The sequence below is a fragment of the Mycetomoellerius zeteki genome, unplaced genomic scaffold (assembly GCF_001594055.1).
Source record: "Mycetomoellerius zeteki isolate Tzet28-1 unplaced genomic scaffold, Tzet1.0 scaffold150, whole genome shotgun sequence".
Classification (NCBI taxonomy): Eukaryota; Metazoa; Arthropoda; class Insecta; order Hymenoptera; family Formicidae; genus Mycetomoellerius; species Mycetomoellerius zeteki.
The window spans coordinates 29,413-43,514 of NW_017256448.1; the positions used below are offsets into that span (position 1 = coordinate 29,413).

Genomic DNA, 14,102 nt, shown 5'->3' on the forward strand with positions numbered 1-14,102 from the left:
ACAATCCAGGTGAATACCACGTCACCTCGATAAAGTTTTATCGAGACACACATTTCTTCGACATACTATTAACATAGAAAGAAAGAATTTAATGAATAATAATAGATAATATTAATTTCTCTGACTGGCTTGCCTATAGGCCCCGCTGATTATAAACCAGAGAAAGCTCTAAATCTGGAACATAAACCTTATTACAGTTTTGGTGATAGAAAAACTTTGGATAAACCTAAAGATACACCAGGTAACGGTGTGGATTAACCCGCTGTAGATTAACATTGTGCTCTTAGCGTTTTCTACATAAATGGGCGACATGAAAAGAAAATAATAATCGAATAATAAACTTGATTTTTTTTATTGCTTTTGGTAGGTCCAGCCGATTACACTCCAGAGAAAGTTCTAAGTCTAGAACATAAATCATATTTCAGTTTTGGTAATAGAAAACCTCTTCATAAGTCCCACGATACACCAGGTAATGGTGTAAATTAACGAGAAACTATCTAATATAATCTAATAATCTAATATAAATGAGAATGTAATAATTATATAGAACAAAAAATATTAATTTCTTTTTGCTTTGGTAGGCCCTGATAAATACAATCCAGAAAAAGTTCAACATTTGGAACATAAACCTTATTTTAGTTTCGGTAATAGAAAGCCTTTGTATAAGACTAACGATACACCAGGTAATCGGTGGAAATTAATAGAATGTTAATTACATGTTTTTTTACTTACAAGGAAAGGTCGAAAAGTGAGATTATCCTCAAAGATCAATATTATCTCTTCAGGGAATTCGGGCAACAAACAAGAAATTGTTTATTAGATGTCATTTTTTAAATTTCTAAGTTAGGAGCCTTTCCTTGTTAGATTTATCGTAAAGCATAATATATGAATGCAATGTACTGTGCGATTATAGGCATGCCGTAGTCATATTAAAATGCTTCAACCTTTTTCCATTAACCATTTGCGAAAATAAACAATTGTACATAATATTATTAAGATTGATAATGTTTATTAGAAAGTAAAAAAATAAAATATTGTCGCTATGCTTCGACTTATTAACATTTTAATTTGATCGTCTTTATACAGAACTACATTGTATAATAAACAAGTGTAATAAATGTGTAAACATTATGTGTCATGTTTTTTAAATATATGTCGTAGTATTAGCGTAGTGCCTAGTAAACTTATGCACAGGATAAATGTAATAGTTACAATTGATATTTTTTTTTAAATATACAAAAGCATTTTATAATTTATTTTGCAGCTCCCGGTACATACAGTCCTGAAAAAATAAACATGTCAAAGTCGCCGCAATATAGTTTTGGAATTAAAACTGAAATCTATGAGAAAAATACTATACCAGGTGGGTTACATTATCATTAGTTATTCATAATTTGTTTCCTTTACGTTAATAATCTAATTTTATATTCTTTTGTAAAAATTTTTTTTAGAATTCTTTATTTTTTAAAATTTAATATAAATTTTATAACATTTTAGAAAATTTCTCTGATTTTTTTTTTACGAATTGAAACATTTTTTAGAAATGATAAAAAAGTCTAATATTTTTTTTAGAATTCTTTATATCTTAAATTTTAATATATTATAAGATTTCTCATAATTTCTGAAGAAAACTTATAAAATTTGAAGAAATTTTAAGATATTATTTTAGAAATCTTCATAAATTTAAAATGTGAAAAATTCTGTAAAACATTAGGAGACATTATGAGAATTTGTTCACCTCTAAGTTCTTATAATTTATTATGTAATGCACAAATTATTATCTAAATTAATCTATCATTCAATAAACAATCTAGGTCCTGGCGAGTACAATCCAGAAAAGACAATGCTTTTATTGGAAAAAGCGTTACAATTTACTTTCGGCCTCAGACCGTCCTTGAACAGATCAAACGATGTTCCAGGTAAATAATTAATCAATTCCATCTACGGTAAATATGATATGCATGTTATATATAAAGCATGTTACTATAGCCCCAATTTTATTCGCGTATATTGAGAAATGCATGAAATACAGAATCGCAATAATTAGTTTTACAATAGATAAAAATTGATGTATTTAATCATTCTGCTTTTCATCAATAATTTGACGATTTTTATTCGTACATTTCATACTCTGTAAAATACTTAATGAGATGCAAATCTTTGTCAGAAATGTAATTTCACGTGAAGATATGCTATGGACTATACTAAAAAAATGTAAAAAAAAAAAATAAAGAATACGACGTAAATGGTGGATAAGATTGTTAAATAATGAAAGAATTATAAATTCTGAGAGAAGAAAATAGATTAATCAAATTTCAGCACCTAATATTTATAACATTCCTTCTGCCCTCGGCGGAACTAAAGAGGGTAATAAGAAAGCAGCACCTGCCTATTCAATATCCGGTAGACAAAAAGTCTTTACGGACGATCGTGTTCTCGTACCTGGACCGGGTGCATACGAGTGCATTAAATCAGACACGGTCAGAGTGAAGAGTCCAGCATATAGCATGAGTGCGCGTTTTTCCCTGCCCGACGATCACTCGCGGATCCCAGGACCTGGAGCACACTGCCCGGAAAAGGTACCGCGTAGATAAAGCAAAATCTATTGAAATGTATAATGTATATTCAATATAGTATATTAAGTATATATATATATTTATATATACTTTACATTAAATATAATATATATAGGTATATATATATACACATACACATGTATATACACGCCCTATAAATATTGTATATAATGTATATGTGTATGGCAGATCAATCAAAAGTAGTTTTCTCATGCGCAGATTCTAATACATTGCTTTCCATTTGATGACACAAATCGACACAAGTTGACACAAGCATCGTTCTATCCTTCTTGACATTTATAGAGTGACAAAGATAGAACGACACTTGTGTCGACTGTGTCTCCCAAAAGAAAAGCCATATTAGAGGGTCTCTAGTGCAAATTATTCAAGTGTTGTATGACTATTCCAAAATAAAGATATTCCTGTTAACAGAAATTATGTGCTAACTTTTTATTAATAAAACAAGTAGTATATTTTCCAAATGTTCACATTATTGTCCATCCCTTGTAATTCTAATAGCGCATTGCTAGAGCTATTGCAGAGAACGAAACGTACTTTCCCAATAGGCTTTCACAATTGCGTACGTCTACATTTTTCTTTGCAGTAACAACCCCACTTCTACATTACGACAATTACATCTCGTCCTGTTTCGTTTTCTACCATAGCCCTTAGAATTGAAAAATGTAACGTAATAATATTCAATAATATATTTTAACATACTATAATGATACATAATTAATTAATGCAATTATTATCATATTTCAGGTGCTTCTCGACATTCCTCCTGCGCATACATTTGGCATCAGGCATTCACCCTATATTTGTAATTTGAAGGACGCAGTTTGTTAATTCAGCAATTAGTAATAATTAGTAATTCATTAACTAAAGCATAGTCTTTTCCATTATTTGACATGATCAATTAACAAATTTTAAGAACAATCAAGTTTTATATATTTTTCTTTTTGTTTCTTTGCTGTATTAATTATTACTAATTCCGCAGAAAAACTTTGGTAGAATAAATAAAAATATATCATGCTTACAATTAGATATAACTTTATTATGCTACACAACAAAAAATTTAAATATATACATTGAAATTACAAATAAATCTAAGATAATACAATATATACATAGTATGAACATTTCGATATTATTTACTTGTGTAGCATTTAATTTGTTATATTTCAACTAATGTAAGAAACTTTATGTGCAATATAATATGTATAAAGGAGGATGTTAAGTTTTGGTTGTTTCTTTACCAAAACAAAAAATTCCGAGATACAAATTATAACGCTATTGTGATATAAACGTGATAATTATATATCATATTGAGGACTTAAACGGATTCAAGTGGTGTAACATTATGAAGTAACATCGCGTGAACGTGGAAGAAAAACAAATCTAAAAAACAAGCAAATACAATATAATGCTCATCAATCGCTCAAAAATTTTTTACAAATTATACATGTTTAACAACATACAGTTCTTGTTGCTTAATGCCCGGAATGTCTTAATGTCTGAATTACTTTTTATCAATAAATGTAATAACATTAAATTTAGTGAATTTTGTCATTAGTGATTTTTTCCATGTTTTTTCCTAATAGTTCTGTTTTTTTTTTTAGCAGAATTTCTTGTAGGGTTCATCTTATTCTTCTTTTTTTCTCCATGTTGGAAAAAAAAGAAAACGGATAAACCGTGCAAGAAGTTCAGCTACAAAGAACAGGTCAAATATTTTCCCTTGAAATAAACGATACACAACTTCGTATCCTTCTTTCTTCAAATAGCCTTTAATATGATATTTAATTTACATCTTGAAACTTTTTCATTTTGGCTGAAAAACAGATAAAACTTAACATCATCCTTCGTAAATATAAATATGATATTAACCCTCTTTATGAACTATGGGTCTTTTATGCCAGCACTATATTTCTTCTAATAAATCAGTTGTGAAAAAAAAATTTTTTTTATTATTTTACATCTCTACTATATTCTAAACGTTTTTGAACTGAAATATTATGTTGTTTTCTTTAAATATTATGTTGTACAGCAAAAGGAAATATAGAAATTTTTTAATTGTTAAAAAGAAATTATAATTTTTCAATAAGTGGAAAAAAAACTGCCTAGGTTCACGTTCTTGAAGTATAATTCTTCATGAAAAAAAAATAGTTTAGAGATGCTCTCTCTCTCTCTCTCTCTCTCGTTGATAAAACCCTAATTATTTTGAGAAATGAAAATTGTCATTTTTTAAACATCAAAATAAAGCGATTTTTTGGGAAAAAAAAAACAATTTAGTTTTTAGTCAGAAAATTATTCATTTTACATTACATAAATATGAAATAATGTTAGTACAAAGAAATTTTGTTATGAAAAAATTTTTTGAGAGAGAAAATTCAAAGGAATTAATCGTCTTCATCGGTACTTCGTACGGAGGCAGCTCTACGTCAATCCATCACATATGATTAGTAATATTGTCAGTATTTGTTAATATTGACAGTATTATTGACCGTATAGGGTCAACTTTAGAAGCTCGTAAAGGACGAGTGTATAACGAGCGATTGCGTGTAAATACATTTACATATATTCGAAATGAACGGATTATTCATTATAGCAGAAAATGCTTTATAACTCGGAAATAAATTATTTTTAGAGTACTGCTTATTAAGATCTTTCGATTTGTTTTCACGAGTACTATATATTTCTAAAGTTTGGAACCACTTTTTTTTTAACACTCTGTATACAGGGTGAGTCATTTTAATCTATGGACCCGAATATCTTCCAAATTACGGTATCTACAAAAAAATGGTTTAGATAAAAGTTGATCAGAACAGAGGGGGTCATTTAAATGTACCATTAGTTTTGACCTTGAGGTCAATTTTGAAGGTCATTTCAAGGTCACGATGGTTTTTTTAAATGGGACACCCTATTTTTGACTGCGGATTTCGAAAGAGCGGAAAATTTTACATCAAACTTGTCTTATGAAAAAATTGTTTTTGCGACCTTGGAAAGGTCAAAAATTTTTTAGGCATTTGACCTTCATTTTTGACCTTTCCAAGGTCGCAAAAACAATTTTTTTATAAGACAAGTTTGATGTAAAATTTTCCGCTCTTTCGAAATCCGCAGTCAAAAATAGGGTGTCCCATTTAAAAAAACCATCGTGACCTTGAAATGACCTTCAAAATTGACCTCAAGGTCAAAACTAATGGTACATTTAAATGACCCCCTCTGTTCTGATCAACTTTTATCTAAACCATTTTTTTGTAGATACCGTAATTTGGAAGATATTCGGGTCCATAGATTAAAATGACTCACCCTGTATACGATAATGACTATCAACTCTCGTGAGCAGGTAAAGCGGATTGAGTCGAAAAATCCTGTCATCATTTTGCAATTTTCGCAATAGTTAACGAGCGTGTTTCGTTTCTTGTCGTTTATTTGCCATCATTAATATCTTGTTAATTATTTAGACTTTTCGGTCATTAACGACAACCTATATTCCTCTATAATATTATATATTGCATATTGTATATATACATATATAACAACTTTATATCCATTTATAAAAAAATAAATTTATTATTTAAATAAAAAACTATGTGATATATAAAAATTTCAGTATAAGTACAAAACTAATTTCTAGAATAAATTTAAGTGTCCTAAATAGTCATCACAGTCATATTGAATTGTGACGTCAGAAGCAAGAAATGACACGTTAATTTTTGTTACATGCAACCTGTGAATAAAGACAATTTGAATAAAATGAAATGATAATATCGCTTGGAAATAATTGTAAAAATGGACGAAAGCTACCCTGATCCCCTTGATAGTCAGTAAATAATCGTAAAAAGTGATAAAAGGCACATGAAGTGCTTTTATTTAATGCCCATGTGTAGCTTATTTCCGCTTACACGTGCGCCTTTTCGATTATTTACTGACTATCATGGGGATAAGAACAGTCTTCGTCCATTTTTACAAATGTTTCAAAGCAATCTCATCATTTTGTTTTATCCAAATTGTCTTTATAAACGACACGTAATAAAAAATGTACGTGTCATTACTCACTTCTAACGTCACGATTCAATATGGCTGTGATGACTATTCAGAAGCCTTAAGTCTTTTTATTATAACAATATCTCTCATGAGCCTTTCACTATCATTTTATACAGTGTCTAGTCATAAAATATATCCATTTGCTTTATACAGTAATTGATTTGGATTTATATTATATATCAAGATATCTACTTACATTCAAGCATCAAATTGTTTTACACAAAAAAAAACTGTTAATATTCTTCTCGTAAACACATTCTCCTGAAATCCATGTTGACAATAGTTCGAGTTTCTCATTAAGTAATATGAAATCAGCGTCGGCCCCAAAATTCAGAACACCTTTGTAAGAATTGATACCGAGAGTTCTCGCGGGATGTAAAGTCGCCGCTTCTAAAGCTTCAACTATTGTGCAACCTATATTGAACAATTACATTGCTAAGTATTACTCTAAATAAAATAATTTATTTTCATTATTATAATTTAATTTACCTGTAGCTTCTTTAAAGTGTCTCACACATTTGGAAAGCTCGGTTATGCTACCACACAGAGTATTTGTTTCAGCGATATATGCACATCCTTTACGTATCTCTATTTTAAACTGTCCTAATTGATGGATTCCCTCTTCTAGACCCAACGCTGATATAGCATCAGTTACAAGCACCAAACCTACAAATGTTTACAATTCAATTTTATTAAAATTGTAATAATACATTATATAAAATAAGAAAGTATAGATGCATATAGTAAATAGCGAACCTTCGGGATGCGTTCTATGAGCGATCCGCAACGCCGCAGGATGAGTATGAATCCCATCGGCGATTATGCCAAAATGAACAATTCTTCCAGGTGGGATTTGGTCGGATGTTAACAGACCAACCAATCCTGGATCTCTATGATGAAACTATAATTGAAAAATACTGTATATAAAAGATTTCTAAAAAATATAAATCAAAGCAAAGGTAATCATATTTTAGTTTTCTTGACGCTGAATATGATTCCATTTACCAAATCGTTCTCACATTGCAATTAAATAAAAAATTGTGAATAAAGTTGTAGGACTATTTTAGTTTATTATAGTGTCAAATATTTTTTATTATATTTATTAGATTAATATTCGGCGTTCTAATAAGTGTGAACAACGTAATTAAATAATATCTTTAATTAATGTTTAATAGTCTATGTCGCAACTATATGTGTATGATAAACCTTATACTACTTATTAATATCTTATTAACTATAATCGATATAACAATTCCTTTAAACTAAAAATACTTACAACATATTTAATTTTGATTGCATTAAAACTTCTGCAACAAGTATTATAGTTATGATATGCTATTTAATAAGTCCTTCTTGTTGTAACGTTAACTACAAATTTTTACAAAAAAATGATGTGATAGAATTATTTGATAAACGAGACATTTCCAGCACCTAGAAAACTGGGAAACGATTACTTTTGTTCCTTGTGCACAAAAGTAATTTTCGAACAGTATCATAAATCTATGTATTTTACACTCACAGGCAACATGGCATTGAATAGATGAGTGATAAACGATGCTCCATGTTTAACTGCTTTTTCTCCTTCATTTAAATTTGCTATAGAATGTCCTAGAACATACAAATTGCCATACAAATCGAGTTAAAGAGGAACTTTATAACAATCTGCAAGATTCAATGTATATAAATTATAAGAATTAAAATATAGAACTCCAAAATAAGAAACCTTTATAATTGCATTTAATTATAGCATAAAAGTATATTAGCATTGAGAGATATTAAAACTTCAACTTACCAAGAGATACTTTAATATTTCTTCTACATAACTCTTCAATAACAGATGTAGCATTCGATATTTCAGGTGCTAATGTAAACATACATACATTGTCGAGATCACCATACATATCAGTTACTGATTTAAATTTCTATTAGAAAATATATAAATTTAGCACAATATATTGATTATTTTATAAATTTACTCAGAATAGATAATTATTACCTGTTCAAATTTTCTGATATAATGTTCTGGATGAGCACCTTTTTTGTTTGGGCTAATAAATGGTCCTTCTATATGAACACCTAGTACACCAGCACCATGGCTATCTCCATTTCGTTTCTTTATTTTTGGTAAGATTTTATGATATATCTCTGTAGGAGATGTAACCAATGTAGGGCAAAAAGATGTCACTCCATGTTCCAACAATCCCTTTGCTACTTTAGCAATGCCTTCTTCCACATTATCAATATTACATGAAAAATCTATACCAAATCCTCCTGATAAATAAATACAGATATTAGATCATTGATTTATTTATAAAAGCATAAAATTTCAAGATTCTTATTAAATATTACAGAATCTACATTAATTTTAATAACTCATGATTTCTTTTAAATTTGATAAAATATTTTGAATATTCCTATTGTTCTCTCTCTATTTTATGATCTATATTTTGCATCAAACTTTACATTCAAAGATTTTTAAGTTCCAATTTATGATATATACAAATTATTAATTTTTTGTTTAATAAAAGTAAAAACGATATGTATGTGTGAAAGATCTTTGATTTTATTCAAGTAAAATATGTTGTATAAAAGAATTTATTTGATTAAATACCATTAATCTGCACATCTATATATCCCGGTGAGATCAAAGCGCCGCCACAGTCTATTTTAACATCTGGCTTGATTTTCTCATCGTAGAAAATCTTCTCTGGATTCACTATCTTTCCATTTCGAACCCATAGATCTTCTGTCTGAATCCTGCTGTCACGCAAGATCTTACAATTGCAAAATTGCTTCAGTACTCCTTTATTGTCTCGTAGCATTTTCAACGATTGCATGATTGGAAATAATCCTGAGTCACCTTAATTTCATAAATAAGAACCTTATCTGTGTATCCAATGCATTATCAATAGTTATCAATTATATGTGCATCCACGTCGCTGCGACAATCTAGCATTTAGGTCACTAAAATGGCGATTGATGGACGCATGTGACGATTTGCAACCAAAGATCCATCTTGGCGATTTTTGGCATGCTTCTGCAACCAAAAGCAACCAAAAGCAACCGCGGTTTGGGCTATCTTTGTCTTCTGGTCCCTGAAAATAAAGATAACCTTAGTCGTGGTTCCTATACTAGAAGCACGCCAAAAATCGCCTCTTGATAAGGAAATTAGGTCACCAATGAACTCAATCAACTATATTCAGCTGAGAACAAAAAAATATATCGCCATTAGAAACTTATGATGACATGTAACTTATGATACATATTATAATAAATATATTATTACATCTCTATAATAAATTCTACACAATATTTTTTAACTATTTCTTATATTTAAAAAATATACATACATACATAAAACACGTTATAAATTATATCATTTTAACTTCTTTCAAACTTGCGCTTTAAATTAAAAATTGATGATTTCTTTAATTAAAAAATATGTATTAATATCAGCCCTCTGACTGGATTGCGGTCTTCGTGAGTTTTGTGGATCTTTCAAGGAACAGTAAAAAATGTAGCTGTAGCATTACCGGCTATTTATAATATAAAGAATAAAAAGGAGATTAAACTCTATGACGAAAAATGGGCTTGAAATACGGCTTCAAAAATACATACTTATGGCGAATTCGATTGGAAGCACTAATGCGCATGAAATCCCCAAATATTTTTGCACTTAAAATGAGATAGATATATATTTGACCTTGAAAAGAAAGAAAGCGAAGATACCGAGTGCCGAAAGTGCAAGCAACGCGAACAGACCTACTGATACATATTAAACCCATTGTACAAAATGTAATGCAAATATTTCGAATTATGAAATACATATTTTACCTAATAGTACAATAAAATGTATTGGGTATTTCAAGATTTAATCAATTTCTATGTTTATTTATAAATATATCTTTACGTTATTTGGTGTACGACGGCTTTAATGTGCACCAGTGCGCACTGAGTGCATCCAATCGAATTCGCTATTAAGGCTGCAGCACAGACTCTTGCATAACGCATAATGCATAGTGCATAAGGGAATCGACCAATCGAAATTCTTCTTTTCCATGGAATGGGAGAAAAGGAAAGATTCTGATTAGTTGATTCGCTTATGCACTATGCGTTATGCGTTATGCAAGAGTCTGTGCTGTGGCCTTTAGCTACTACATGGGCTAAGTTTCCATCGAGGGTTAGAGTTGGGTCAGAGTACAAGAACTGACCAATCACAGTCGAGTATTCCCCTGTCATAGTCGAATGACAGGGGAATGCTTGACTGTGGTTGGTCAGTTCTTGTACTCTGACCCAACTCTAACCCTCGGTGGAAACTTAGCCATGGTGAAAGAGATCCAGGTCTGCTCGACCTCAAGAACGAACTTCGTATGGTTCTGCGCAGATACCAATGCGGCCATTTAAACATTTGCATGACGGTAATTTTGAAGTAAAGCAGGGAGCACAGACTCTTGCATAATGCGTAACACATAAGGCATAAGAAATTCAACCAATCATAGTTCTTTATTTCATGGAAAAGAAGGAAATGAAGGATTTTTATTGGTTTATCTTCTTATGCATTATATGTTACGCGTTATGCAAGAGTCTGTGCTCTCCGCTTAATGGCCGCAGCACAGACTCTTGCATAATGCATAACGCATAGTGCATAAGCGAATCAACTAATCAGAATCTTTTCTTTCCTTCCATTCCATGAAAAAGAAGAATTTCGATTGGTCGATTCCCTTATGCACTATGCATTATGCGCTATGCAAGAGTCTGTGCTGCGGACATAACACGTCGAAGATTATGCACGAGAATTGCTTCCAATACCGACGAGATACCATTCAAGACTGTTGATTTTATGGAAGTTCGCGTCACTGTAAAAATTTAAGTTATTAAGAATAAGAAACTGATAATGTAATACTAATTTTATGTTTTATTAGTATCTTGACACAGCTGATGTGCACCTAATTCAAATAACCGCGGCAACATGGCGGATAAAATGTCTGACGGTAGTTATTAGAAAATGTTTGCCACGTATATGCTCAATAGCATACCCGGGTCACTGTTGTAAAGTTGGTCAAGTATTGTGTCCGGATCAGTCCGGATTTCTTCCATTATACATATCTGCACAACGAGAGCAAGTGAGAGACGCGGGACAGATTTTTTACAGATTTCAAGACCAATCTTGGGTCTTGAGAATCGATTCGTCGATTTAATTGGATCTTAAGAATCGATCTAGAAAATCGAGAATCGAAGATAAAAGAATCGATTTTCTACAAAATCGAATTGGATCGAACATCCCTACCAGCAATCCTAGGCGTGAGGAGGAGACAGTTGGAGGTGTTTTTCTCTGTTAATAAAAAAGTCGTGTGTCACATTCCATAGTTTTTCTCGAACGAGAATTTGCGCCAGGTACTGTCCAAGTAAGGAACCAAGTAATAAGAGTTTCTCTCAGATAAATAAACGTTACACTGATTTTATTTAGATTAACAAGAGGTTTAGTTAACCTTAAACATTTCATGTTGCTGACGTTTGATTTCTTTTTTTTTTTTCAAGATATACTTTATTTTTACATATTGTATTTTACATATGTATACCTTTATATCGTCCTCGTTGTTGTTTTAATTATCCCTATGTAGTCAGTAGAGATATTTTATAAACATAAATGATATTTTAGAAACATTTTATTTTTTGACAAGTATATATATATATATATATACATGAGTCTTGATTTCCTTTCAATGTTTTTCAGACAATGGATGCATTTGGCGACAATTTTGTCAACGAACCTGATGTAGATCCAGCTGCAGAGTTCTTGGCAAGGGAGCAGGATCAGTTAGCTGGTTTAGAAGATGACATTACACCGATGGCTGTAACTCTGGCTGCAGCAGGTGCAGGTCAAACTGAAGGTAAACAGAAGTATATATATGTATATAAATAAAAAAATATTTTTAAAATTTAGATACATATTGTTCATTTTGTATTGTATGCATTTGAGTCAAACTGATTCGTTTGTATTATACACATCCATATAGCACAGACTTCCAAGGGATGGCCTAAAGATAACCAAAGGATATCCCTATATCTTTTGAATATCTTAAGGATATTCTTTGGATGTCTTTCGGATAAAGTATGCTATACGGGTGCAACTACAAATATTGTAAACATAAATAATATTTTATAGATGAACTATCTGGAAAATTTGGAAATTTAAAAGTTGGTCCAGGAGGCGATGCTGAAGGCAGTTTTGAAATAGTAGATACCATTGGGCAGTCTGTAGAAGGACAAGCACCGGTATCATCAGGTATGAAATTATTTTATAACATAATAATTTTAGGCACGACCGTATGTATGAATACATCAAATACGAATAATAACAAATAAAGAATAATAAAAATTATAATAATTTTAGGCACGATCGTATGTATGAATACATCAAATACGATAAAGGAAGCCATGATGATATATTATTCTGAAACATCTAACTTTGACCGATCATGGCTTTCTTTATCGTATTTGATATATTCATACATACGGTCGTGCCTAAAATTATTATAATTTTTATTATTCTTTATTTGTTATTATTCGTATTTGATTATTCTTTATAACATCTCTATCTTAAAAAGAGTTATGGCTATAATACACAAAACGCAGATATAGTATAGATATAGTTTAGATATATATAGCATAGAACAATAATATGCAAACGAAATTTTCCTCTGGAAGTTTGCTCGTAAATACTTCGTTTAGGAAATATTGCTTTTCTTAAGTTATGGAATCATAGGAATAAGTAGTATTAAAATAATCTAGGTTTATCTCTATTGCTTAAAGGCTTGTGTCCACGATGCTAGAAATCCGTCCGAGTTCTCGATCCAAGTCCTGAAATAGAAATAGTTGTACTTTGATGACTGTAGATAGCGTTAACACAATAGGATATATGTAAGCGACATACGTAATCCTGTTGTATTGGATCAGAAAATCAATGGCTGCGTTCAGCAGACTCAACAGTTTTGCAACCGTTTTATGATTGTCTGCTGAGATAGGACCATTCTTCTAAAAGTATGATCCAATTAGCGCGAAGGAAACTTCCAACAGTTGCAAAATAAACGTTCAGCAGAGAAAGCAGCTTTGCAACTGCTGTAAAATTCTTCAATACGATTGGTTCTTGCTTTTGGTTCCTTACAGATCTAAACGTATAAACCAATCATGATGGCATGCTAAACGCAGCCATTGTGCGCTGATGTACGACAACAATTAATACACGTTTTCGTAATTTATATGATATAAATCTCGAAGGATCGTTTGTACGGACATGCTTTCCTTTACATACTTTCCTTTTTTCAACGGATTTACTTAATAATTACATTGATTGGAGACGCGGCCATTCTCTAACTGAAGAAAAAGCGTAATTTATATCAACATTGGTATAGAATTTACAAATGAAATTCTAATTTTTTAAATACATTGAAATAAAAATAATATTTTGAAATAAATATA

General features: G+C 30.7%; 5 protein-coding genes across 7 annotated transcripts in view; 3 read left to right on the forward strand and 2 right to left on the reverse strand.

The window, feature by feature from the left end:
* LOC108720455 (uncharacterized) overlaps positions 1 to 3,542 on the forward strand; it is a 13,749-nt gene extending 10,207 nt beyond the window's left edge. The window contains exons 14-21 of the mRNA XM_018444475.1: positions 1 to 9; positions 140 to 241; positions 368 to 469; positions 582 to 683; positions 1,265 to 1,363; positions 1,815 to 1,919; positions 2,320 to 2,579; positions 3,342 to 3,542. The exon at positions 1 to 9 is cut by the window's left edge and continues 93 nt beyond it. Of these exons, the coding sequence (XP_018299977.1) occupies positions 1 to 9; positions 140 to 241; positions 368 to 469; positions 582 to 683; positions 1,265 to 1,363; positions 1,815 to 1,919; positions 2,320 to 2,579; positions 3,342 to 3,425 (863 nt within the window). The 3' untranslated portion in view covers positions 3,426 to 3,542. The remainder of the gene's footprint in view (positions 10 to 139; positions 242 to 367; positions 470 to 581; positions 684 to 1,264; positions 1,364 to 1,814; positions 1,920 to 2,319; positions 2,580 to 3,341) is intronic.
* Positions 1 to 6,839, reverse strand: part of pain (transient receptor potential cation channel family member painless) — a 23,391-nt gene extending 16,552 nt beyond the window's left edge. The window contains exon 1 of the mRNA XM_018444467.1: positions 6,820 to 6,839. The gene's annotated coding sequence lies outside the window, so the exon portion shown is untranslated. The remainder of the gene's footprint in view (positions 1 to 6,819) is intronic.
* LOC108720453 (N-acetylglucosamine-6-phosphate deacetylase) lies at positions 6,233 to 9,718 on the reverse strand. Its single transcript, XM_018444470.1, has 8 exons — positions 9,574 to 9,718; positions 9,235 to 9,483; positions 8,620 to 8,894; positions 8,416 to 8,545; positions 8,143 to 8,231; positions 7,380 to 7,524; positions 7,113 to 7,289; positions 6,233 to 7,037 (listed from the first exon to the last, which is right to left on the reverse strand). The coding sequence occupies exons 2-8, from the start codon at positions 9,458 to 9,460 to the stop codon at positions 6,829 to 6,831; spliced, it is 1,251 nt and encodes a 416-aa protein (XP_018299972.1). The 5' UTR covers positions 9,461 to 9,483; positions 9,574 to 9,718; the 3' UTR covers positions 6,233 to 6,828.
* A 1,233-nt stretch (positions 9,719 to 10,951) lies between these two features.
* LOC108720426 (uncharacterized) lies at positions 10,952 to 11,962 on the forward strand. The gene is made up of 4 exons (XM_018444424.1): positions 10,952 to 11,053; positions 11,393 to 11,469; positions 11,546 to 11,746; positions 11,834 to 11,962. The coding sequence occupies exons 1-4, from the start codon at positions 11,014 to 11,016 to the stop codon at positions 11,960 to 11,962; spliced, it is 447 nt and encodes a 148-aa protein (XP_018299926.1). The 5' UTR covers positions 10,952 to 11,013.
* Positions 11,839 to 14,102, forward strand: part of Clc (clathrin light chain) — a 5,152-nt gene continuing 2,888 nt past the window's right edge. Inside the window, exons 1-3 of one of the 3 annotated variants that reach the window (XM_018444473.1) lie at positions 11,839 to 12,017; positions 12,358 to 12,514; positions 12,790 to 12,909. In XM_018444473.1, the coding sequence (XP_018299975.1) occupies positions 12,361 to 12,514; positions 12,790 to 12,909 (274 nt within the window). In that variant the 5' untranslated portion in view covers positions 11,839 to 12,017; positions 12,358 to 12,360. Of the gene's footprint in view, positions 12,029 to 12,357; positions 12,515 to 12,789; positions 12,910 to 14,102 lie in introns of all 3 variants that reach the window. The other 2 variants (XM_018444471.1, XM_018444474.1) reach the window with 2 other exon arrangements.